Source organism: Chiloscyllium plagiosum, chromosome 1, assembly GCF_004010195.1.
Source record: "Chiloscyllium plagiosum isolate BGI_BamShark_2017 chromosome 1, ASM401019v2, whole genome shotgun sequence".
In the NCBI taxonomy this organism is placed as follows: domain Eukaryota; kingdom Metazoa; phylum Chordata; class Chondrichthyes; order Orectolobiformes; family Hemiscylliidae; genus Chiloscyllium; species Chiloscyllium plagiosum.
In genome coordinates, this window is record NC_057710.1 from 17,009,096 (window position 1) to 17,035,616 (window position 26,521).

At 41.2% G+C, this 26,521-nt stretch overlaps 1 protein-coding gene across 2 annotated transcripts in view; it reads left to right on the top strand.

The window, feature by feature from the left end:
* The window catches only part of suclg1 (succinate-CoA ligase GDP/ADP-forming subunit alph), an 84,539-nt gene that overhangs the window by 25,794 nt on the left and 32,224 nt on the right, over positions 1 to 26,521 (top strand). For both annotated transcript variants that reach the window (XM_043699107.1, XM_043699194.1), the window contains exons 2-4: positions 13,535 to 13,641; positions 22,085 to 22,201; positions 24,857 to 25,069. In XM_043699107.1, the coding sequence (XP_043555042.1) occupies positions 13,535 to 13,641; positions 22,085 to 22,201; positions 24,857 to 25,069 (437 nt within the window). The remainder of the gene's footprint in view (positions 1 to 13,534; positions 13,642 to 22,084; positions 22,202 to 24,856; positions 25,070 to 26,521) is intronic.

Below are 26,521 nucleotides of genomic sequence, written 5' to 3' on the forward strand. Positions count from 1 at the left end.
CCCTCCCCCAAGTCCCTCCTCCCTACCTTTTATCTTAGCCTGCTTGGCTCACCTTCCTCATTCCTGAAGAAGACTTATGCCCGAAACGTCGATTCTCCTGCTACTTGGATGCTGCCTTGCCCGAAACGTCGATTCTCCTGCTACTTGGATGCTGCCTGACCTGCTGCGCTTTTCCAGCAACGCATTTTTAAGCCATGCCCTCTTGCCCTAGTCTCACCTTCCAGTGGAAACATTCTAACTATTTTGATTTTATTGATTCCCTTCATAATTTTGTTTCTATAAGATCCCACCCCCCCCCCCCATTCTTTTAAATTCCAATGAATATAATCCCAATCTACTCAGCTTCTCCTCATAAGCCAACCCCCTCAACTCTGGAATCAACCTAGTGAACCTCCTCTGCAAGCCCTCCAGTGCCAGTACATCCTTTCTCAAGTAAGGAGACCAAAACTGCACACAGTACTCCAGGTGTGGCCTCACCAGCACCTTGCACAGCTGTAACATTTCCTCTCTGCTTTTAAACTCAACCCCTTTAGCAATGAAGGACAAAATTCCATTTATCTTCCTAATTACCTTTTGTACCAGCAGACCAACCTTCTGCGATTCATGCACAAGGACACCCAGGTCCCTCTGCAGAGCAGCATACTGCAACTTCCTACCATTCAAGTAATAATCTATTTTGCTGTTACCCCTCCCAAAATGTATGACTTCACACTTAATAACATTGTATTCCATCTGCCAGACCTTTGCCCATGCACTCAATGTATCAAATTATTGTTTTATTCCAAATTTTTAATGAAGGATTTTCCTTTTTCTGCCTTTAGGCACTGATTCTTTCTAGGACATGTTCTAGGCCATGGTTGACAAGTTTAGACGTTATGTATTTATGTAACGCATCAAATGTAACACCACAGCAAGGTGTTGCACCATGAATACTAGGTGTGCTATTCTCTATACGTGGCAGATGGGGTTTAATTTAGATAAATGTGAGTTGCTGCATTTTGGAAAGGTAAATTAGGGCAGGACTTCTACACTTAATGGTAAGGTCCTGGGGAGTGTTACTGAACAAAGAGACCTTGGAATGGGTGTTCATAGTTCCTTGAAAGTGGAGTCATAGGTAGGTAGGATAGTGAAGAAGGCCAAGAGAAAGTGAGGATTGCAGATGCTGAAGATCAGAGTCGAGAGTGTGGTGCTGGAAAAGCACAGCAAGTAAGTCAGCATCTGAGCAGCAGGAGAATCAACGTTTCGGGCATAAGCCTTTCATCAGGAAACTTATGCCTGAAACATTGATTCTCCTACTCCTCGGATGCTGCCTGACCTGCTGTGTTTTTCCAGCACCATGCTTTCGACTAGTGAAGAAGGCATTTAGTATAGTCTGTGCGTTGAGGGGTCATGTTGCGGCTGTACATAACATTAGTTAGATAACTTTTGGAATACTGAGTGCAATTCTGGTCTCCTTGCTAAAGGAAAAATGTTGTGAAACTTGGAAGGGTTCAGAAAAGATTTACAAGAATGTTGCCAAAGTTGGAGGGATTGAGCTATAGGGAGAAGTTGAAGAGACTGGGGCTGTTTTCCCTGGAGCGTCGGAGGGTGAGGGGTGACCCGGTAGGAGTTTATAAAATCATGAGGGGAGTGGATTGGCAAGACGCGTTCTTTTCCCCGGGGTAGGACAATCCAAAACTAGAGAGCCGAGTAGATGAAAGTAGAAAGATCTAAAAGAGGCCTAAGTGGCAACTTTTCCACGCAGAGGGTGATGCATGTATGGAATGATCAGCCAGAGGCAGTGGTGGAGGATGGTACAATTATAACATTTGAAAGGCATCTGGATGTGTACATGAATAGAAATTGTTTAGAGGTGTATGGGCCAAATGCTGGCAGATGGGACCAGATTAATTTTGGATATCGGGTTGGCATGGACGAGTTGGACCAAAGCATCTGTTTCTGTGCTGTGCATCTCTATAATTCTATGACACTTGCATGAACCTCTATATAATCTAACATACTTGCTTCTTCCTCCAAAATCCATTGACTATCTTTTATTTCAAATAATTATCCAATTCCCTTTCATAAATGTTTTGTGACTGTCTTATGTATGTACCTTCTCACTAACAAAACAATCTTTCAGTAACTCTTTCATTGTAACCTTTGTTAGTATTGACACATTCTTCAATTTTTTTTCTGCTCAATGAAATGAAACTTGAGAAGAACAAGGGGAGATGATGGTTGAGTGGTATTATAGCTGGATTGTTATTCCAGAGACCCGGGTTCAAATCCCACCAAGCCACTCACTATCCTGACTTAGAAATATGTTGCCGTTCCTTCACAGTTCCTGGGTCAAGGTCCTGGAATTCCCTTCCTTATGGCATTGTGGGTCAACTCACAGCAAGTGGACTGCAGCAGTTCAAGAAGGCAGCTCACTACCACCTTTTCAAGGGCAATTAGAGATGGGTAATAAATGCTGGCTAGCCACTGACGTCCACATCTTAGAAGTGAATTTCAAGAAAAAGTGGAATTTGAATTGAATTTTAAAAAATTCTGGAATTAGGAGTCTAATGAATCTAACGACTCTCGGAAAAGTCCATTTGGCTCATGAAAGTCCTTTCGGGAAGGAAACTGCCCTGCTTACCTGGCCTCCAAACCCAGAGCTCTTAACTACCCTCTGGGTGATCAGAGGTGTGCAATAAATGCTGGCGTGGCCAGTGACACCCATATCCGGTGAATGAATTTATCCATGTGAACCTGTTCTGTAGCTTTCTTTTGCTTCTCTTCTCCTTCCTCTAATGGGTTATCCCTAGCTGCACACAGTGCTATTGATTGTAACTGAAGTCTTGCAAGCCTTCTTCATTACTCTAGTATTCTGTAGGTTACAGAGATGCAAAACTTCTGTTTGTTGTTTGCCCAATTAGTGACCTGTACTGTTCCGGGACATTTCCCATCTTGATTTTAATTACATGGAGCGGTCACAAGTAAATTATAGTGTCTCAGCTGGGGCCTTGCGCAATTCAGGTTAATTCAGCTTTGAGTGGGGATCATGCTTAGTCTGCTTGGATTAGGTTTGCATGAGGTTGTACATTTACTGAGTCACTGCTGAGCTCTAGTTCACGCAGTACAGAAATTTTGATTTGCTGGCCTCTCCAACCAAGAACTATATGTTCTAGTGCTTTAACTAATTATAACTTGTTATAACTAATTATAACTTGGAAATTAATTGTTGATTAACTCATGCATAACCCTCAGCAGACTTGACACTGCATTTACATCAGGCTTAATTTCACAGTTACTCAAGCTGTGTGACATTTATGAAACTGGAATTCACACCTTCTCTAGTTGTTGTCCACGAAAACATATGACCTTCAGAACAAGGAGCAGGACGAGGCAATTCAGCCACGTGACCCTGCACCGCCATTCAGTTTGATCATAGCTGATCTCATCTCCACTTTCCTGACCGCTCTTCATAACCCTTTAACCTGTTACTAATTGAACATCTGTTTACCTCCTCCTTAAATTTATTCAGTGTTCTGGCATCCACTGCAATCTGGAATAGTGAATTCCATGATTCTACGAAATGTTTTTGTTTGTAAGGCCTCCTTTTCATTTAGAAAGTCACTTTACGTTACAGGCTGCATAATATTATTGGTAATAGAATATACTGCACAGAAACATGACATCCAGCCTGACCATCCTGGACTGATCCTTCTTCTCACCAGAGGTCTCCTCCCTTTTCATTTTACTTTCAGCATACCTTTCCAGACCTTTTTCCCTCCTATACTTATCCAGTATCCTTGGTAAGCATCTAAGCTATTTATTCAACACTTGCTGTGCTAATAAGTTTCTCTTTGAGTAGATTTCTCCTTACTTAGAGAACATAGAACAATACAGCGCAGAACAGGTCCTTCAGCCCTTGATGTTGTGCCGACCTGTGAACTAATCTAAACCCATCCCCCTACACTATCCCATCATCATTCATATGCTTATCCAAGGATTGTTTAAATTCCCCTAATGTGGCTGAGTTAACTACATTGACAGGCAGAGCATTCCACGCTCTTACCACTCTCTGAATAAGGAACCTGCCTCTGACATCTGTCTTAAATCTACCACCCCTCAATTTGCAGCTATGCCCCCTCGTCCAAGCTGACGTTATTATCCTAGGAAAAAGATTCTCACTGTTCACCCTGTCTAATCCTCTGATCATCTTGTATGTCTCTATTAAATCCCCTCTTAGCCGCCTTCTCTCCAATGAGAACAGAGCCAAGTCTCTCAGCCTTTCCCCATAAGACCTTCTCTCCAGACTAGGCAACATCCTGGTAAATCTATTCTGCACCTTTTCCAATGCTTCCACATCCTTCCTGTAATGGGGCGACCAGAACTGTACACAATATTCCAAGTGCGGCCGCACTACCATTTTGTATAGTTGCAGCATGACATCACGGCTCTGGAGCTCAATCCCTCCACCAATTAAACCTAACACACCGTATGCCTTCTGAACACCCCTATCAACCTGAGTGGCAACTCTCAGGGATCTATTTTACATGGGCACCAAGATTCCTCTGCACATCTACACTACCAAAAATCTTTCCATTGACCCAGTATTCTGCCTTCCTGTTATTCTTCCCAAAGTGAATCGCCTCACATTTAGCTGCATTGAACTCCATTTGCCACCTCTCAGCCCAATTCTGCAGTTTATTCAAGTTCCCCTGCAACCTGTAACATTCTTCCACACTGTCCACTACCCACCGACTTTAATGTCATCTGCAAATTTACTAACACATCCACCTATGCCTGCGTCCAAGAGATTTAAAAAAAAGACAAACAACAGTGGTCCCACCACTAGTAACCAGACTCCAGGCTGAATATTTTCCATCAACTACCACTCGTTGTCTTCTTTCAGAAAGCAGTTTCTAATCCAAACTGCTAAACCACCCTCATGCCTCTGCATTTTCTCAACAGCCTACCATGTGGAACCTTATCAAAGGCTTTACTGAAGTCCATGTACACCACGTCATCTGCCCTACCCTCATCTACATGCTTGGTCACCTTCTCAAAAACCTCATTGAGGTTTGTGAGACACGACCTGCCCTTGGCGAAACCATGTTGACTATCTGCAATCAACTTGTTTCTTGCTGGATAATTATAAATCCTATCTCTTATAATCCTTTCTAAAACTTTTCCTACAACAGACATAAGGCTCTATAATTATCTGGGTCATGTCTACTGACCTTCTTGAACAAGGGCACAACATTTGCAGTCCTCCAGTCCTCTGGTACTAAACCTGTAGACAATGATGACTCAAAGATCAAGGCCAAAAGCTCCGATATCTCCTCTCTAGCTTCCCAGAGTATCGTCAGATAAATCCTATCCGGCCCAGGGAAGGGGAACTTACAGGAGTGGTATTCCCATGTACTTGCTGTCCTTGTCGTTCTAGATGGAAGTGATCATGAGGTTGGAAGGTGCTGTCAAAGGATCTTCGGTGAATTTCTGTGGTGCATCTTGTAGATAGAACACACATCGTAGTAATCTAATCCGGATTACTAATCCAGAGATCCAGGCGAATACTCTGGGAACGTGGATTTGAATTCCATCATGGCAGATGATGAAATTTGAATTCAATAAAATCTGGAATTAAAAATTAGCGTAATAAGGCATAACCATTAAACCATTGTTGATTGTCCTAAACAATCATTTGGTTCACTCATGTCATTTAGGGAAAGAAAAATCTGCCATCCTCACCCAGTCTGACTTGTAGCAATTAAATTGGCTATTAACTACCCTCTGAAATGGCCCAGCAAGCCATTCAGTGTTACTGCAGTGGTTCAAGACAGCAGCAAGTAGAGATGAGCGATCAAAGCAGGCCACCTCATTGATGTCCATATTCCATGAATGAATTTAAAATCAAATCCTGCTTGGATGAAATAAATTCTCTCTGTTTAAATTACTTGTTGGCACTCATTGAAAGAGGTGGGGTCATTGTGTTGTGAGTGGTGGGCTCAGATAATGGGCAGCATTTGGAAGCTTGTCATTGAGCCACACAGAGGACCCAATGTAGGAATAGCTTAGAACAGTTGAGAGTCGATTACAGAGAAACTAGCTGCTGGAGCTTCTTATGAAATAATTTATTTAGACTTTTATAGCTTTTGTTAAAGTTCTGCATGCCAAACCTTCAATTCAGAAGGATGCCATGGCAACCTATGATCAAACCTAACAATGGGTAAAAGTGATTTAAAGATAGATTTAAAGAAGTGCAAAACATGAACAAACCTGTATGCTGAACCTAATAACAGTGGGCTTGTCAGTTAATAATTTGCAAAGGGTTTCCTGCAGCTGAGAAGACAGGTGGAATCTAATTTTGACAAATGCAAAATACATTTGATTAGGAACAATGTACATAACTTCTATAAGTAAGCAGGAGATTGGGTAGGGCTATTCAGGTGAGATCTTAGGAAAGAAAGGGTTGATGAACATTAGGCATCCAGACAAAATAACAAAACTGATTGAACACAGGTTTGTTGAGAGATTTTTGTCCATTGATCAGACGTTATCTGGGGTGCTGTGATCACATTTGGTTCCTGCTGAAGGAAGAATGTGCAGAGAAAAGCAACAGAAAGGACTCCAAGATGATGAACTCTGAGGAAGGCCTGTCGAGACTGTGTGCACAGCCGAAGAAGAGGTCATTCAGGATTAATGCTATTATGTCAAGGCAGTAGAACCAAAATTTTAACATTTAAACAAAGTTAACTTTAAGAAAACTTTTCTTTTACTCAGAAAGTAATATGTTTAGTGTAATGCATCATAGGCTGACTGATGGACATTAATGATCACCTGGTAAAGTTGTAAACAGCGTTAATTATCAAAGATTAAATTTCAATGTGATGGTTTTTCAACTTTGACTACTTTTTGATTTGTGGTTTTTGAAAGCATTAATGTTGTTGATTTTAAATCACCACATTATAAATGACTAATTCTTCTCAGGGGTTGGAAAGAGGCGTGAAAAATAGCCTTGATTTGAAACTTTTGATCATTATTTACAATCTTTCATTTCTTTGCTTCCTTATTTCTGCTATCTCTTTCAGATTTACAACCCTCAGTGATCTTTGCTCAGCCCTAATTCTGGCTGCTTGTGCATCACTCCAGTGTTGGCAATATGCCCTCAACCATCACACCCTGAACCCTTCTACCTCTTTTTTTTTAAAGCACTCTTTGAAACCTCTTTGAACAAGCTTTTAGCAAGTTGTCCTAATATATCCTTACTCAGTGTACATCATTTAAACATAAGAAACAGAAGCAGTACTACATTCTATGACTTCTTCCGTCTACTCCTTCATACAATAAGATCACATCTGAACTCACTGAACTTTACTTTTCTTGCCTGATAACCATAGTGCTCCAAAATCTGTTAATCTTTTTCTTGCATGTCATAAACAAATAATTATCCACAGGTGAGTTGCAAGGGTCCCCAAGTGGAAAACAAAGTTCTGTCCTCAACCTCAATGGCCTATCTCTTATCCTGAGACTTACTCCGAATTTTAAATTCTCCAGCCGGGCAACTGCCAGCAAGCGTCTAGTTTGTCACATTTTGTTTGACATTCCTTTGAAGTATTTTCAAATGTTTTCTGACCTGTTTTGGTGCTATATAAATTGAAAATTGTTTGTTTAAAAGCTAGCAAGTGCTTTCTGTCCCTAAGTGTGTTTAAACAAATTTGTATGCCGTCAACATTTTTCATGCAAGTTCTGTGAAGATATAAGTATCGAAGCAGAACCAGTTTGGGTGACCTAAAACAATTCTGCACCCTTTGCATCCTGAATGTTACTTCGGTTGAAGTGTTCCTCTTGTGGTAGTAGAGGAGATGTGTATGTTTCCACATGGCAGATTTAAAAAAAAATTAACATCTACATTGCAAAATAAAATTTCACAGCTAATTTCAATGGTGTGTTAACATTTAAGTTTCTTTCAGAAATCTGCCTTATCAAAATGGGCAATGTGATGTAGTGAAGAGGAGAAAGTGAGGACTGCAGATGCTGGAGATCACAGTCGAGAGTGTGGTGCTGGGAAAGCACAGCAGGTCAGGCAGCATCTAAGGAGCAGGAGAATCAATGTTTCAGGAATCCTGATGAAGGGTTTCATCACTGGTGTTTTATACAATTCCAGCACAACCTCCCTACTCTTGTACTCTATGCCTCAGCTTTCTTCTGAATTACTTGCCTTGCTAGCTTCAGGGAGCTGTGGATATGCGCATCAATGACCTTCACATCTATTCTAACCTCCAGGATCCTGTAATTCACAGTATGATCATTTGTTTTGTTGGTTCTCCCCAAGCACATTGCCTCACACTTGTCCAGGTTGTTATTTTTTTCACTCCTGAAATGTGGGTGTCACCAGAAAGAGATGCAAACAGTTCACAGTGAGATATTGGCAGGTTAAGTAAGTTGGCAAAAAGTTGGAAAATGGAGTGTAGTATGGGGAAAAAGCGAAGTTGTTCATTTTGTTAGGAAAACAAAAGAACAGTATTATCGAAATGGAGAAAAACTGCAAAATGAACTTGAGGGCACTTGTCCCTGAAACACAGAAAGCTAGCACACAGGTATTCATCAGGAAGGTCATTGATGTTGGCCCTTATTTTGAGGGGATTGGAGTATAACAGTAAGGAAGTCCAACTGTAACTGTACAAGGTGCTGGTGAGACCACATCTGGAGTACTGTGAGCAGTTTTGGTCCCCTTATTTAAAGAAAGATGTTTCCTTGGACGGAGTTCAGAGACGGTTTACTAAGATGAGCCTTAGTATGGTATTATCTCATGAACAGAGGCTAACCAGATTGGGACTCTACTCACTGGAGTTTAGATAAAGGTGAAACCATCTCAATGAAGCACATAGGATTCTTAAGGGGCTTGACAGGATAAATGTTGAGAAGATATTTCCCCACATTGGGGAGTCCAAAACAGAAAGCATTGTCTCAGTATAAAAGGGTGCTAGTTTAAGACTGAGATGGGGAGGAATTTCTTCTCTCAGATGGTTGAGAATCTTTGAAACTCCTTACCATGGAGAGCAGTAGGGTAATCAAGGATTATAGGAAAGTGGGTGTGAGAAATGTCTGATCTGCCACAATCCTATTGAATAGAGGAGCAGCTTCAAGGGGGTCAAAACACCTGATCTTGTTCCTATTTCTTATGGTTATGTGGATGGGGAAGAATTTAATGCGTGCCCCTAGTTGCCCTTAAGAGTGTGGTGAGCTACTGCCTTGAAACACTGCAGTCTGTTTGCTTTAGGTATGTCCATAATGCCATTGGGGAGGGAATTCCAGGATGCTGATTCAAAACAGTGAAGGGACGGCAATATATTTTCAGGTTAGGTTGGAGGGTAGCTTGCAGCTGGAAATATTCATGTGTATCTGCTGCCTTTGTCCTTCGAGGTGGAAGTGGTCATGGATTTGGAAGATTGTGTCATAGGATCTTTGAATTTCTGCAGTGTATCACACTGCTGCTGCTACTGTGCAATGATGGAGGAATAATTGAATTTTTTAGTCTTGGTGCCAATCAAGCAAGCTTCTTTAACCTGGAATGGTGTCAAGCTTCTTGAGTCTTGTTGGAGCTGCATCCATCCAGGCAAGTGGGGAGTATTCCATCGCAACAGTGTCTTGTACGTTGGTGAACAGGCTTTGGGGAAGTGAGTTACTTGTGTTGGTTAGATTCAATCTTATTGAAGATGGTCATTGGCGGGCATTTGTGTGATGCGAATGTTACTTGCTACTTTTCAGACAAAGCTTGGACATTATCCAGGTCTTGTTGCATTTGGATATTGACTGCTTTAAAGTCCAAGGAATCATGAATGGTGCAATCGTCAGTGAACAGCCCCACTTCTGGCTTTGATGGAGGGATGGTAATTCATGAAGCAGCTGCAGATAGTTAGGCTGAGGACACTCCCCTGAGGAGCTCCTGCAGAGATGTCCTGGAACTGAGATGACTGACCTCCAGCAACCATGACCATCTTCCTATGGAGTGAATTGAATTGTTTGAATGTTGACACTTGTGATGTTAGGGACTTCCGGAGGAAGCTGAGGTGGATCATCCACTCGGCACTTCTAGCTGAAGATTGCTGCAAATGTTTAAACCTTTTTGCACCTGATAAGCTGGGCAATCCTATCAATGAGGATGGGAATATTTGTGGAACCTCCTCTTCCAGTGAGTTGTTTAATGTTTATCACCATTCACAACCGGATGTGGTAGGACTGCAGAGCTTTGATCTGATCCATTGGTTGTGGGATTGCTTGGCTCTGTCTGTCATTTTTCTCCTTGTGCTGTTTGGCATGCAAGTAGTCCTGTTGGTAGCTTGACACCTCCTGTTTAATTATGGCTGATGTTGCTCTTCCTGGGGTCTTCATTAAACATTGGGTTGATTCCCTGATTTGATGATGATGGTAGGTTGGGGGATATACCAGGTTATGAGGTTGCAGATTGTGTTGATGTATGATTCTGCTGCTGCTAATGGCCTGTGGCACCTCCTGGTGTTGTGTTGGATCTATTTGAAGTCTGGCACTTTTATTATGGTGATAGTGCCAGGCAGTTATGATGGAAGATTGTTTCATTGCAAAAGTGTGACTTTGTCTCCGCAAGGGCCATGCAGTGGTCACTCTTTTATTTGGCTGCAGAGCAGACTCGATGGGTCAAAGGGCCTAATTCTGCTCCTGATAGCATGGTCTTCATGATACTGTCATGGATAGATCCATCCGCTGCAGGCAGATTGATGAGGATGAGGTCAAGTATGATATTCTCTTATTAATTCCTTAGCTGCTAGACTGGTAGATAGCAATGACCTTTAGGATCTGACCAGCTCAATCAGCAGTTATGCTTTTGCTGAACCACTCTGGGTGGTGGACATTGTACTCTGGGTGGAGGAAATTCATTGTCTCCTTGCCACTCTTGGTGCTTCCTTCATGTGATCCATATCAGCTGAGAGAGGACTGTGCATGGTAATTAGGAGGTTTCTTTTCCTGTGTTTGACCTGATGCTTCATGATGTCCGAAGTCAATTTTGAGGACTCCCAGGGCAACTCCTATATGACTATGTCTGGCTGTTGCTTGCCTGGCATGTGATACAGCTCTCCCAATTTTGCAATAGCCCTCAGATGTTAGTAAGGAGGACGTTGTCAGATTGACAGGAATATCTTTGCCGTTGTTTTAGGTGCCAAGTTCGATGTTAGGTGGTTCATCCACTTTCATTCCTTTTTGTTTGAGACTTTCTAGGTTGAATCCCATTTGCCACTGCTCTGTCCATTAACCAGTCTGTTGATATCTTTCTATAGTTTATTGTTATCTTACTCACTGTTTACCATTCTACTAAATTTCATGTCATCTGAAAGCTTCTTGATCATATCCCCTGCATTTAAGTCCAAATGTTGCTAATGACCATGTAGACCACATAAAATGCATTGTCCTCTTCAACAGCCGTGGTTATCTCCTCAAAACATTTTGATCAAATGTGTTAAACACGACCTTTCATTACAAATCCATGCTGCCTAATTTGACACTAACTGCTTTGTTTCTATTAATCAATTATTGTAAGTTTGAGTTTTCATTTTTGGTTATGGGTTTTCTGTGTTGCTGAAATTAATTAACTTGTAAGTAATTCTGTAGCCATGGTGATTTCAAAAAAAAATTATTTTAACATCTGTGGTTAGGGTGTATGGGGTTTTGCGCACCACAAATTAGTTTATAATATATTGTTTTATGACCCAGCCTCAACAGTAGACACTTTTGGAACTTGTATTTTTTCAACTTAAGGGAGGCTTAAGGGAATACGTTTTTACTTTGAGTTTGGAGCAATCCTTTGAAATCTGTGGAAGACCATAGCTGTGTAGGTCAGTGCTCCTGTGAAGAGAAGGATAAATAGTGAACTAGGTTACCTCCGAGTAAGAAGTTCAAGTTAGTCTTGGACCAGAATTGTTGGGATAAAATCCTGCAGAAGTTACTTACAGCTGAGTTAATATAAAATCAGGTGTATAATAGCACCAGGAGAAGGCACCATCTTAACATTGAAGTCATAAGTGATGTAAACCCACTCTGGAATGAATGCTGTACAAATCACACTTTTACATAATGTACCTGGAGTGTTTTTTGTGGGCTATTTTGAAAGTAAGATCTTTTCCACTTATGGAGTGGTGTTTTGGGGTGAATGTGATTTATACTTTTAATGTGTGCTTAAAAATCTTTGAATTTGTGTTACAAGGAAATGGTTTGGTTTATTTTGTTTTATCTTTCTTACCTCTATAGACCCTCCTCTTTCCCTGTTACTCACTTACACTTAGAATATTTAAAACAAAGTCCTTTCAGTTTCCCTTTATTCTACCTGCCAACGCTTGTAAGGTACTCTCTCAGCTTTCCTAATTTCCTTTTTTAAGTTTCTGTATGTTTTTTAGACCCTCTGGGGATTCTGCCATATTGAGCACTTGGAATCTGCCATAGTTTCTATTTTTTTTTCTTAACCCTAAACCTTCTGTCCCATGACATCCAGGATGCTCCATTCTTGATCCCAGCTTTTATCTGTCTGGAAATATATTTCCCTGTCCATTTGCTGTGTCCTCCTTGAATGCGTCCTGCTGCCCTGACCCATTTTTATCTGCAAGTAGTTGCTGTCGGTCCACTTGGGCCAAATCTTAGGCTAAATTTATTAAGCTAAGATGCGTTTGTTCCTGGCCCATCCTTATCCTTTTCCATGAATATCCTGGATATAACTGAATTGTGGTCACTATGTCCAAAATGCTTCTCTACTAATCCACCTTCTACCAGACTGAGCTCATTTCCAAGTATTAGGTCTAAAGCTGTCCCTCCCTTTGGGGTCTATCCATCTATGTAAAAGCTTAAAAAAATAGTAAATTTCTGGATGCAATTTAAGAATTTTGTTCCCTCCGTCACCATTCATGTTTGGATAGTTAAAATCTGCTACCATTATTGCTTTATTTTAGGTGGAAAGTTTGGGCAGGTTCAGCAGAAATGAGCAGAATCTGTCTCTCTCAGGATCATTTAGTCCTGGAAATTCTCTGCCCCAGAGAGCAACAGACGCTGACCTTGAATATATTTGAGGTTGAATTAGAGCGATTTAATCAGCAGGGGAGTTAAGAGTGATGGAAGGGCAGACAAGAACATCAGGATCAGGGTGGGAAGCATTCAAGGTGGGAATTATGAGGGAAAATATGTTTCTACAAAGTTGAGGCCACAATTGGATCATTTGTGATCTTCTCAATCCTTCCTGGCGATTCATTGGGTCATATGCTCTACTGCTCCTCATTCTTGTGTGTTTATGGATTGGGACTGATTTTGATCTCCCGGTGGTGATCTTGGTGGGACTTGCAAAATCAGAGCGGGATTTCCTAAAATTATTTTCCGTAATTGGCCTGTTTTTAAAATCTAGTTGAGCACCAAAGCATCACTGCTGTGCTTGTCTGTAATTGTCTGTGTGTGAATTAGACCTTTGGTATCCTGAGTCAGTACTGCATGTTATATACCTCAGAAAAATAGTGGACTTGTGTTGCTAACATTGGCCTTTTGTTAGTTGCAGCAAAGCGGAGTGGAGTGAGACACTGCTACAGCGGCTCAAGGCAAAACCTCTACATAGACAAAACAACAAAGGTCATTTGCCAGGGTTTTACTGGGAAGCAGGTGCGTCTTGTTTGCATTCCATCTGTCTAACATTCATATTTAACCTGCTGGTATTTATTTCTCATATTTATTTTTGATACTTGGCATCTTTTACCATCAGCCGTGAGTGTTGATGTTTTGACAATAGAGAGCTGCTTTTGGTGCTGTGCGTTTCAATTCTTTTTGATATAAAGTCTAACTTGTCTTCATAAAACTTCATGCAAAAGAAAGAACTTTTAATGATGATGTCTTTTCTGCCTTCAGGATTTCCAAAGCACTTTTCCACCATTGAGTTTTCACTCAAATCAGAAGTTCCTGGAAAAGCTCAGCAGGTCTGATAGCATCTGAAAAAATAAATCAAAGTTAATGTTTTGAGATCTGATGACCCTTCCTCCGAACTAATGGCAGCTAGGAAAACCATTTTCCTAGTTACCATCAGTTCTAAGGAAGGGTGACCGGACCCGAAATGTTAACTTGGATTGTTCTTCGCAGGTGCTGCTAGACACCTGCTGAGCTTTTCCAGCAGCTTCTGTTTTTGTTTCTGATTTATAGCATCCATAGTTCTTATCAGTTTTTACTTTGCATTTATATAGTGCCTTTCATGACATCAGGATGTTCCAAAGCAATTTGGAACTCAAACATAGTCACCATTATAATGTAGGAAAGATTAGCTTCCACCAACTACAGTGTGGTCATGACTCAGATAATCTGTTTCATTGATGTTCAGAACAGGATGAAGGTGGATGAGGACAGCAAAGAAATCATGTCTGGTTTTCTTCAAAATCATGCCGTGGGACCTTTTGCGTCTACTAGAGAGAGAGAGAGCGAGCAGATGTGTCCCTAGTTTAAAGTCTCGTTGGAAAGATGCTATTATTGCTCTAGATTGTAAATCTAGATAACTTATGTTAAGATCCTGGACTAAGACCTGAATTCACTGACTCTGGCAAGAATGCAGTCAAGAAGGCCACAGCTACAGCTGACTGTTGTAATGTCAGAAACTTTGATTTGCACAAGGCAGGGTTCCACAAATATCCATAAGAAAAAGACTAAGCAATCTGTTCTTGAGATGTTGTTTGAGGGTTAAATATTGGTGAAGACCCTGGAGAGAACTTCCATACTCTTCAGCAACTAGTGCCATGTAATGCTTTATGCCCACCTGAAAGGTCAGATTGCTTCCAGATTAACAACTCGTCTGAATGATGATAATTGGCAATTTTTGTCGGTAATTGTCATAGAGATTTCAAAGAGGAGCTTTAAGTTCTGTGTCTAGCAGTTTCTAACAGATTCTACTGGACATTGTGCCGCCCTCATTTAATTCTTATACATTCCATGTTACAATAATTATATGGAATATTGATGTCATTGTTAGCTATATTCCCCCAAATCTGCACATCCAATCCTGTAAATACATGATCAATGATGGATATCTCTATGTACAGTCCTAGCCTCTCCCATGATCTCATGACGTTTACCAGACACTTCCATTACCTGTCTCATCTTACAATGCAACTCATTCAATCATGTTCCAATGCTGACAGGTGTGTACTCCTTCCCAGACATTTGCCAGCTGTGTCACGTTAATTGTTAATAAACTAGACACTTGCTTATCACCTAAGGGCTTTTTGCATTCTGTTAGACAATTTATATACTTATTACAAGAGATACAAAAGGATGCTAATTTCTGCCAATATAAAGTTACATAATTACACTTAATGTTATAATTCTTTGACAAAGCTGACAAGTTGGGCAGCAGCTGCACCCATTCTCTCAAAGTTAAAAATCACACAGCACCAGGTTATAGTCCAACAGGTTTAATTGGGAGCACACTAGCTTTAGGAGCACTGCTCCTTCATCAGGTGGTAGTAGAGGACACGATTGTAAGGCACAGAATTTCTAGCAAAGGTTTACAGTATGATGTAACTGAAATTATATATTGAAAAATAGCTTCATTGTCTGTTGAGTCTTTTATCTGTTCGAATACCATGGTAGTTTCACTTCCTTCATGTGTAAATTCACAAAACGTTTTTTTATTAAAAGTTGCGTTCTCAGGTTAACTGTAACAATTAGTGTTAGCTGGACAATATGTTGAAGGTGTTAGCCCCCTGTGATCTCTGTCTGTGCCATGATGTGTAGATTGATTCTAATCTAAAAAGTGAGATACCAGTTTTACATTAATTCATGCAATTTTTTAGCAAAGTACAATGTAATTCTGCAAGTACAAATTCACCCCACAAACGTATATGTATATGTGTGCATGTGGGTCTTTGTGTGTGTGTGTGTGTGTGTGTGTGTGTGTCTGTCTGTCTGTCTGGGTTGGGGGGTTGTGAGTGTGTGAGAGAGAGTGTATAGTGTCTTAAGTCTCTGAGGAGATGAGTGTGTGTGTGTGTCTGGGGTGGGGGGTTGTGAGTGTCTGTGAGAGAGAGTGTATATGTGCGCGTGAGTATAGAGTGGTCTAAGTCTGTGAGGGGGTGCATGTGGGAGTGTGTGTGCGTCTGTAAGGGTGTGTGTGTGTGTCTGTGTGTGTATAGGAGTGTCTGTGTGTGTATAGTGCAATGGTGGTCACCTGTAGTGTGACATGAACCCAAGGTCCCAGTTGAGGCCCTCCCTATGGATGTGGAACTTATCTATCAGCCTCTGCTGGGCCACTTTTCGTTGCTGCCTGTCCCGAAGTCCGCCTTCGAGGATGGTCACCCGAAGGACTGCTTAAGTGTTCCCCAACTGGGAGGGAACACTCCTGTCTGTTGATTGTCTTGTGGTGCCCATTCATCCGTTGTCTGAGTCACATGAGTACCTACCACGTACATGGTGGGAGGTGTCCCCACATCCCTTTTTCTCTCTCTCTCGCTCTCTCCTTGAGAGATCAAACAAATAGTCTCTTTGTCTTGCAGCTTCAACTTCTGTTATTTGCATTCTGTTACTTGATTTTAAAAAGAAGTTTAATACTTGGATGAACCTGACTGTCTCTATTTTAAATATTTTTCATACTATTTCTTCTTACTTAATAAGACAGCATCTATTTGAATTCCATTGATAAGGGGGACATTCAGTCACTTTCACAGCTTTACCAAGTTGTTTAAAGAAACTTATTTGGATTCTCAAGGTACAACAGGACATGACCTCGCCCTCACCCATATCTTATACTTGGTCTCTGTCATTCTCCCGTTGATCTTTGGCTACAAGGATTTACTCAAATTGTCTACATTTGTACTTGGGCTGTTTGCTAAGCCGTGATGCTGCATTTGTTTATCTTCTGGATGTCACACTGACCATGTTTCACAACCTCCTTACACCATCTACCATGCTAACTGTCTGTTGGTGCTCTCTTCAAGGTTATCTTTACACCATTTATCGCTTACCTTTCGTGCAAATGAAGTGGGCCTCTTTTTGCTGTCTAAGATTGACTGCTCATAGGAATTCAGCTAAATCTCTTCAAGTTAGTTTGTAGGTTGCATTTTAATTCACAATTACGTAAACAGTTCAGAATAGTGTGGGATCAGACTTTTCCTTCTATATTTTACTAAATAACAAACTTGGGACTGTGGTTATTGCCAGTTGTTTCTTATCTAAGTTTTTTTAAGGATGCTCTTTATCAGAATACTTATGTGCTTAGAGCTGCCTGTCTACAGAAATCTAATTAAATTCCTCTGTCTTTTCTCACCAGGACCCTAAAATGATTCCCTATTATTAGGATCTTTCTTTATCTTATCCGGTGACTCTATATGGAGACTACAAGCCTGGCTGTGGAAGTCTGCTGTGTGCAGCTGCCAATCCCTTTTTAGCCATCTTGTGTCAGCTACAAAACTCTGGGTGGCCATTTTAGTCAACTTTAGTAAAAGGCAGCTGCAACAGTAATAATAGAAGTTGCAATGTAACACAACAGTCCTAAGCTTGAAACAAAATCAGAAATTGCTGGAATAACTCAGAAGATTCGGCATCGTTTGTGGAGAGACAAGTAGTTCACAAAAAGTGTTCCTAAACCCAACATGGTAACTCTGCTCTCTCTTCACAGGTGGGGCATTTTCCAGCAATTTCTGTTTTTGTTTCTGATTTCCAGCATCTGCAGTTCTTTAGTTATTTTATAGTTAGTCCTGAGCTTGACTTGTGAACAAGTTACACAATAAAGATTTGAAACAGTCATTGTTTTGTGAAGGATAAATCCTAGCTCTTGAACTGCAGTTCAGTACTGCACTGATGTGTCAAGCAACTTGACTATTGATCAAGTCTTTCGGTTGGCATGCGTGGACTGTCTTCTGAAAGCATTGCCAATGACTCACTTCAGAATTGTATATATTTAATGCACAAGAAGCCATTCAGCCCATTGTGTCTTTACTGGATGAAATAGTTCAATTTTCCAGCTATTGGTAACTCTTTGTATTAAGGCACTTCAGGTTCATCTCCAAGGATTTTTAAAAATGTGCTGCAAGTTTCTGGTCTCTCACCCATTGAGATAGCAAATTCCTGACCTGCAGCACCCTCTTCTGTTCACCTCTAATCCTTCTATTGATTGCCTCTGTTCATTCTCTGTCTAGGCCCCTCTTAACCACCTCTACTCAGTCTCCTCTGTTCAGTAGAAAATAACCTTAGTCCATCCACTCTTTTCACTTTGGTAACATTCTCCATACCGGGCAACATCCTTATAAATCAGATCCGGCTTTGATCCCATTGAATGGTAGACAAGGATGAAGGGCTACATGATCTACTCTTGTTCTTAAGTCCTATATTCTTAACTCTTCCCAGTACCCTTTCTTATGTGACCACATTGTTGGGTCATTGGATCACATTAGCGTCCCACTTGAGATGAACTACCTTGAATATGGCCAAGTAATAATGTCTTTGGACTAGCATTCCAGATGGCTAGGCTAATGGTCTGAGGTTATAGATTCAAATTCTATTGTGGTAGCCTTTAGAATTTAATTCATGAAGCTGGAAAGTAAAGTGAGTCTTCGTAATGGTGCCAATGACAAAATCATCATCGATTGCTATAAAACTCCATCTGGTTTGCTCATGTCCTTCAGGGAAGGAAATTTGCCATTCTTAGCTGGTTTGGCCTACCTGTAATTCTAGATCCACAACAATCAATGTAACCTTAGCCATTCAGTTTAAGAGCAATTCGAGATACGGAACAAATGCTGGCTCTGTCAGTGATGCCCATGTCCCTTGGAAGAATATTAATAAACTAGATGTGGGTCTAATCTATTCCCATGCAATGCTGCATCATATGACACACATGCTCATTTTATTGCATCAGTTGTACATCATAATTGCTACAAAACATTGGACTTCTCTCAACTTTATTTTGTGGGGACGGGTATTCAAGCTTTTTGTCTTTGTAATTTATAGGTAGGACTGACTTGCATTGATTTTGTGTGTTCACTATCAGAGATTGTACTGAATTTGGTCCATATTGACATACAGAACTGTGGGAGGCAGATTAATACCAATGGGGCTTCTTGAGGATCATTTCTGCTCACGCTCTGTATAACTAACTGATATGGTGACAGAAGTTAACCTGTATAAATTTGCAAATGACTCCAAATAGACAATCGTTTAAATCATAAGGAACATAGAAACAAAACATGAGACATCTGGATGGAATGGACAGCGGACGTTTAAATGGCAAACAGCATTTAACATTGCCAAAAAGCAAGTTAAAGAGACCAGAAAAGTCATGTTGGGAAGTTAAACTTGATAGGCAAACACAACATCTGGGGAATTGTTGACAGGCCAATAGTACGGTTGCGTACCTTACATGTTTGTGTGTATCTAGAGCAGTTCCATATCTTATTAATTTATGCCCAAAGCTTCGCTGAATAGTCTGCCACACATTTACCGTTTGCTTTGTAAAGCAGTACACTGTTAAATAGCACCTTCAATCTTCCACTGTTGAACTTACTTGTGGCTATTTCCAGTTTTATGCAGGTGAGAATTAATTTGTTCAGTAATGAACTGTGCAAGTGTTTTAAATATAGAATGTTGGTCTTTTATTGCTGAGTAAGCTGTTGGGCCAGCTAAAGAAAATAGATTTTGACATCATAAGCCTAATTGTAACTTTGTGCAAAAGGTTTACTTTTAAGATCGTCTCTTTGATGTTTGACATGTAAAATGAAAAATCTCTTGTTAATTTATTTACTGTTTTTTTTCATATTTTTTTCATTTCTTTTAAGATTTTCTAGCAGTTATATTTTGATTCTGTTTATTTATTTTTAAGAGGTCTCAGGGCTGAATCTTATTTTCTTTTGACTGAGTGTGAGATATACCAAGTTTTTGTTTGAAAAATTTTCACCATGAAGCCCAGTGAGATTTCTAACCGTACATTACAGAACATGCCTCACTAACGAGGTAAAAAACAATGACTGCAGATGCTGGAAACCAGATTCTGGATTAGTGGTGCTGGAAGAGCACAGCAGTTCAGGCAGCATCCAAGGAGCAGCGAAATCGACGTTTCGGGCAAAAGACCTGATTCCTGATGAAGGGCTTTTGCCCAAAACGTCGATTTCGCTGCTCCTTGGATGCTGCCTGAATTGCTGTGCTCTTCCAGCACCACTAATCCAGAATGCCTCACTAACTACCTACCCCTGACCTATGGTATCCTGCAGGACTGATACCTAGCCCTATTTACCATGCACCTTTTCCCAGAACAACTTGCCACTCATGAGACATTCACCAAAAGACCAGCATTTGTGGTGCCTGTGCCATAGATAAAAGCCCATTGTGCACGTGGATAAGCACTGGCAATGCAAAGCTGTCCTGCTCAGGCAAGGGCAGACTTGGCGCATGGGAATGTGGCTCTGCATTTCTTTGATAGGGACCTGAAGGTCCGGGTTGAAGAGATGATGAGGCCTCTTCATGGAGGCCTGGTAGAGGAGGCTGCATCACTAGGACCTCGCAGCCTGGCCTGATGTTGCTACCTAATCAGTGCTGTCTTGCGGGTGCAGATGAACACTAGCAGTGACCCTCTCCATAATGCCATAATAAGTACCACACTCTGTTTTTTGCTCTGGTATCTCTCTATCAATTGTTATAAAACTCCATCTGGGTTTACTACTGTCCCTTAGAGAAGAAAATTTCCCATCCTTACTTTGGTCTGGCCTTTTTGTGATTTTAGACCCTCAGTAATGTTGTCAAATCTTAGCCATTTAGTTCATGAACAATCTGGGATGAGGAAGAAACGCTGGCTCTTTTAGAAATGCCTACGTCCCATGAAACAGTACTGACAAACTAGGCTGAACGTCTAATCTAATCGCAAATGTTACACCAATATTCATTTTATTGCATCAGTTTTATTGGCTGAGGATGAAAGTAGGGGGAGATCTCCGGGAGAATTGGCAAGACGGCCTCCAGTACCCACCTAGTCCCCCCCCCGACCCACCATCAGCATCACCTCAAATACTGACACCCTGAGTGTGTTGGAGCACAGTCTGGTGAGCACCTCACTGTGAAAGCTCTGCTGGCTTGGGGAAAAATGCTACAGGCACTTGTAAGACTGCCGGAAACCAGGCATCTGCTGGAACCCTCGGTCTGCTTTACAGACTTACACACTTGGACTTCATGTCCAAACCATTAGTGCTCAGGACCTGAGGTGCAATACAGGAGGACAGGGGAAAGTTGGTGAACACTGGTGGCACCCAGCCAAAGGAGGAAGCTCGCACTGACACCTCAGAAATCTCCCCTTGGGACACTGCAGAGGTGACCGGGTCTTCCACATCCACCCTCCCTGCTCTGCCTCTGACCTTTGGAACTTTAAGTTCAGGAGGGTCAAGAAGATCCTCACCATGTACCCTCCTCCCAGGCGCAAACACCATCGAGGTCACTAACTGCTGGGCCAGCACGCTCCACCCCAGCTGCAAAATCAGAGAGTATGCAAAGGTGCAGTGGGTGGAGAGAAGGTCATTGACAAAGCAGCTGAGATGGTTAGACCTGGGACACTGCCCTGAGAAACTCTTGCAGAGATGTTCTGGAGATATGACTGGCATCCAGCAACTGGAATCATCTTCTATGATGTGCTGTCCTGCATTCAACTAGAGTTGAACTTCTAGCCTGATGATCTTATTCGAATGGGTATATGCCCATCCATGAGGTTGCAAATTCTGCGCTGATGGCATCCATATGGTAAAGTGCACCTATCCTTTGTCCCTCCAGTTTTGTGCTGAATTAGTTGCTATCAGCTCAGGCAGTAGCTGGTGTGATATAACTTAACTCAATTGGGTTGGATGTAAAATCAAAGATAATTTTTACGTCTGATTACACTCTGTGAAAAGTGCATGATGTGATCAGCAGGATCTTGCCTGGCTGTGAGATCGTTCTCCACTCAATTACATGCAAGCGCTCTGTGGCTCACTGCTGAATAAAATTATTTGGATAAAGTCTCAGAGGAGACTACGTTGGATGACTTAAAGTGTAATACTGTTGAGTATATTTGTATGTTAATTTAATTACATGTTTTCCTCTTTATTGTATATTCCAGGGAACCTTCCATAGCCAACAGGCTTTGGAATATGGCACTAACCTTGTAGGAGGAGTGTCACCTGGGAAAGGGGGTAAAAGCCACTTGAATTTGCCTGTCTTCAACTCTGTTAAAGAGGTAAATACAGTCAAGTTAACATTTACAATGGTATCTTCTCACCAAAGAAGATTCTCCCCTTTCTATAAATGTTACAAATATCTTTCCAAATGTAAAAGAGTCAAGAAAAATTTGGAATGTATAGCAAATTTCTAACAATTTCTGCAATTTACAGATGATGAAGCTTGTAGGAAATTCTGTAGGAGTTACACACACAAAAAATGGAATCAGCACAGCCCTGAGCTGTCTAACAAGTTCAGAATCAATCTTGAATTATTTTGGAGTATATTGGTGATCGTCTTGTTGCCTCAGCTAACTCTGCATAGACTGTGGAGTGTTTGCTGCAAGATCACCCAAAAGAGGGTCTTCACAAGCCAGAATTTTGGTGTTGTATGTCTCAAATAGAAATGGCAACTATGGAGACAGCTTCAAATCCTAATATTCTTTTCATACAGTTGACTAGGAAGCCTGGCTCTTACAGCAGTTAAAATGGGAGATTTTGCAGCGTCTTTCTCAGTGAAATCTCCTCACAACCCTCTCTATTTCCACACCAAATTCTTTTGTTATCTCACCACACCCAATATTTGCAATTCTCACAGCGGTATCACAGCAATAGAACCCGTTGTTGAATTGTTTGGGAGACCTTGGTTCGCTGACCATTATATATTAGATTTAGATTAGATTAGATTAGATTACATTACAGTGTGGAAACAGGCCCTTCGGCCCAACAAGTCCACACCGACCCGCCGAAGCGTAACCCACCCATACCCCTACATTTACTCCTTACCTAACACTACGGGCAATTTAGCACGGCCAATTCACCTGACCTGCACATATTTGGACTGTAGGAGGAAACCAGAGCACCCGGAGGAAACCCACACAGACACGGGGAGAACGTGCAAACTCCACACAGTCAGTCACCTGAGGTGGGAATTGAACCCAGGTCTCTGGCGCAGTGAGGCAGCAGTCCGAATCACTTTGTCACCACGCCGTCCACAGATTCACTACTACAGAGTTTTGAGTTGTTAAGCTTCATTCTGATGGAAGCCATTTGTCCCGAGAATGGGATTACATTGGCATTAAAAAAGAAGTGTTGTAACCTTGACCAGTGGTTGTTAAATGGCATTAAGTTGACTGTAATAGCAACAATTTTGCTTAAACCTTTAAGCACAGTTCACAAAATGTGAGCTGAAAATAGTTGAATGAAACCCGATGTCATCAAATAGATTCATGACTTAAGTTTATGCCAATAAAAGCTTGAACACCTGTAGCACCTTCAAAGAAAGAAATACCTCCCAAGATGATTAATAGAAGAGTCAGGAAGACTTTGAGACATCCAGGCAAGGCAGGTATTAAGAATGGTGTTCAAGCCTTGGTTGAGGATGTGGTTTTTAAGGAGGGCTGTAAACTCCAAGGAGATTCCAAAACATTGAGCTTAATTGGCTGAAGTGGGGCAAAAGGCTAGAGTCAGAAGTGGAGCGTTCTTTGGGGATGAGCAGGGGAAAAGATTCTAGGTCTGAAGGGAATTAGTGATATCAAGAGATGGTGAGGCGATTGCCCAGTGGTTTATTCATGGAATGTGTTGGGGACCCAGGTTTTGAATCCTGTCGTGGCAGATGGTGGAATTTGAATGTCCTTTAAGGAAGGAAACTGCCATCCTTATCTGGTCTGGCCAACATATGACTCCAGATCCCAGGAATGTGGTTGACTCTTAACTGCCTTTTGGGAAATTAGAGATGGGCAGTCCATACTGGCCTAGTCAGTGATGTCCTCATCCTGTGAATTAATTAAAGATAACTAGGGAAGCAGTGGCGTAGCAGCATTATCAGTGGATGAGTAATCCAGTGACTTAAAATAATGCTTTGCAGACACTTGACATTCAGTGGCATTGTCATTGTTAAATATCACCTGCATCAACATCCCACAGCTCACTGCCACCTTCTCAAGGGCAGTTCGTAATGAGTAATAAATGCTTAGCAATGACACCCACATTCATGAATAAAATACAAACAGAGTTCTAAATTCGAGGCACTGATGAAAGGAGAGGTGATTGGTGAGTGGAACTTGGTACCAAATGGGTTACATGAAGTAAAATGTTTTGGAGGAACTGGAGTTTGTGGGAAGTAAAAGGTGGGAGGCCGATCTGGGAAGTATTGAAATAGTTGAGCGTGGATGTGTTAATGACAGGGATGTAGGATTCAGCAGCATGAACTTTATGGATTTCATTAGTCTCAATATAGTGCATGCTGTGTTTAACTTTTTAATAACAGTTTTGTTCTACTTGATTGTAATTATATATTCTATATGTATGTTTAATTATAGATTATTATGCACTGAACTATTATAGTAAGCGGCTTGTGTTTAGTTATATTGATGTTTTCCTCAACAATCCCATTGTACAACATGCATTTTCCCCAGCTACAAATGTGGGGCTGCTAATCTGTTCTTCAGTTAGCAGTTAAGATGTTTACTAAAGTGACTAAGGCTGGTTTCTTTCTTTCTGTTTCTCATGTAGCTCCTTTTAATTAGCCTGAGAATGGAAACTCAGTGCATCAACCATCTTGAGCAAATACCCTGTATCTATCAGGTTGTTATAGCATGAAAACAGAAAGAGTTAACAATGTAAAGTTTGTAAATTGCTACCAGTAAATAATCACTTCATCTTTATACTTTTAGGCCAGAGAAAACACAGGAGCTGATGCATCTGTTATCTATGTCCCTCCCCCCTTTGCTGCTGCTGCTATTCTGGAGTCGATAGATGCTGAGATACCACTGGTGGTCTGCATCACTGAAGGAATTCCACAGCAGGACATGGTACGCGTGAAACATCGACTTATTCGTCAGAATAAGACTCGCCTCATTGGTCCCAACTGTCCAGGAGTGATCAATGTAAGTGCCTTGAATAAGTGATTGACATCATTTAGTTTAACTGGTAAAGTTTCATTGATTGGAGTGTTTATTTCTACGTTTTAAAAAGAAATCCTTTATTGCTTCAGCATGACGCAGCTTGAAGTTCGATTAAGAGGAAAGAATTTTTAGTGCAGTCCGTCAAGCACCAAATTGTAGACAGTCAGTTGTAGCAACATAAACACTCTTGCAGCTTTAGATAGGATGTGAAGGTGTTGCCATTGGACAAGGATGTAGAAAGTCAGACGTCACACAACGCCAGGTTATCTTCCAACAGGTTTATTTGAAATCACAAACTGTCAAAGCACTACTCTTTCATCTGATGAAGGAGCAGGGCTACGAGAGCTTGTGAATTCAAATAAACCTGTTGGACTATAACCAGGTGTCATGTGACTTCTAGCTTTAGATAGGATATTTTTGATTTTTGTTTTCACAATTATGAAGGCAGTGATTTGTGCAAGGATATCACTGATCCACTACTCTGCCAGAATTGTTATTCGCTATGTGTGAATTACATATAGTTTACATAGAACATAACAGCGCAGTAGAGGCCCTTCAGCCCTCGATGTTGCATCGACCTGTGGAACCAATCTGAAACCCATCTAACCTCCCCTATTCCATTCTCGTCCATTTAAATGCCCTTAAAGTTGGCGAGTCTACTAGACTGTTACGTGCCTCTTTAACCACATGATCATCAGTGTCAACCCAGAGATTGACCTCCTACACAAGTAGACAGCAGAAATCTAACATTAAAAATTGAAAATGATGGCAGCATCTGTGGGGAGAAATCTGATGTTTCACCAAATTTCCCACATAAAACCATTCCAATTGGACTTATTGTCAGAACAGAGAGCAGCTAGCTATGTACAAATTGTAAGTGAATGATCTAAATAAAATCATGGACACACACGCACACACGCACCCACACACCACCACTACCAGTAACCCTGTATGTCCAATGGCCAATCCACCTAGCTACACATCCCTGGACACTATGGGCAATTTAGCACAGTCAATCCACCTAATCTGCACATGTTTGGACTGAGGAAACTGGAGCACCTGAAGAAAACCCAAGCAGATTCATGGAGAATGTGCAAACTGCATGCAGATGGTCACCCGAGAGTGGAATCAAACCCAGGTCCCTGATGCTGTGAGGCAGCAGTGCTAACTACTGATCCACCATGTTACCCTTAAATAGTTGGGGGTATTGGTTAATTAACAGGTTGCAAACTTCACAATGGCCAACTGCAAACACGAATTCAAAGAAATTGGTGATTTGTGGACAAGTACTGGACAAAAAGCGATCATTAAAGCTCCCAGATTGAGCTTCTTGAAAACCCAAGTACTTCTCCTGTAATGTCTGCCTTATCCAGGACTCAAGTCTGAAACGAGGTCAATGATTCTTGATGCTCTTGGAGCAACAAAGAATGGGTA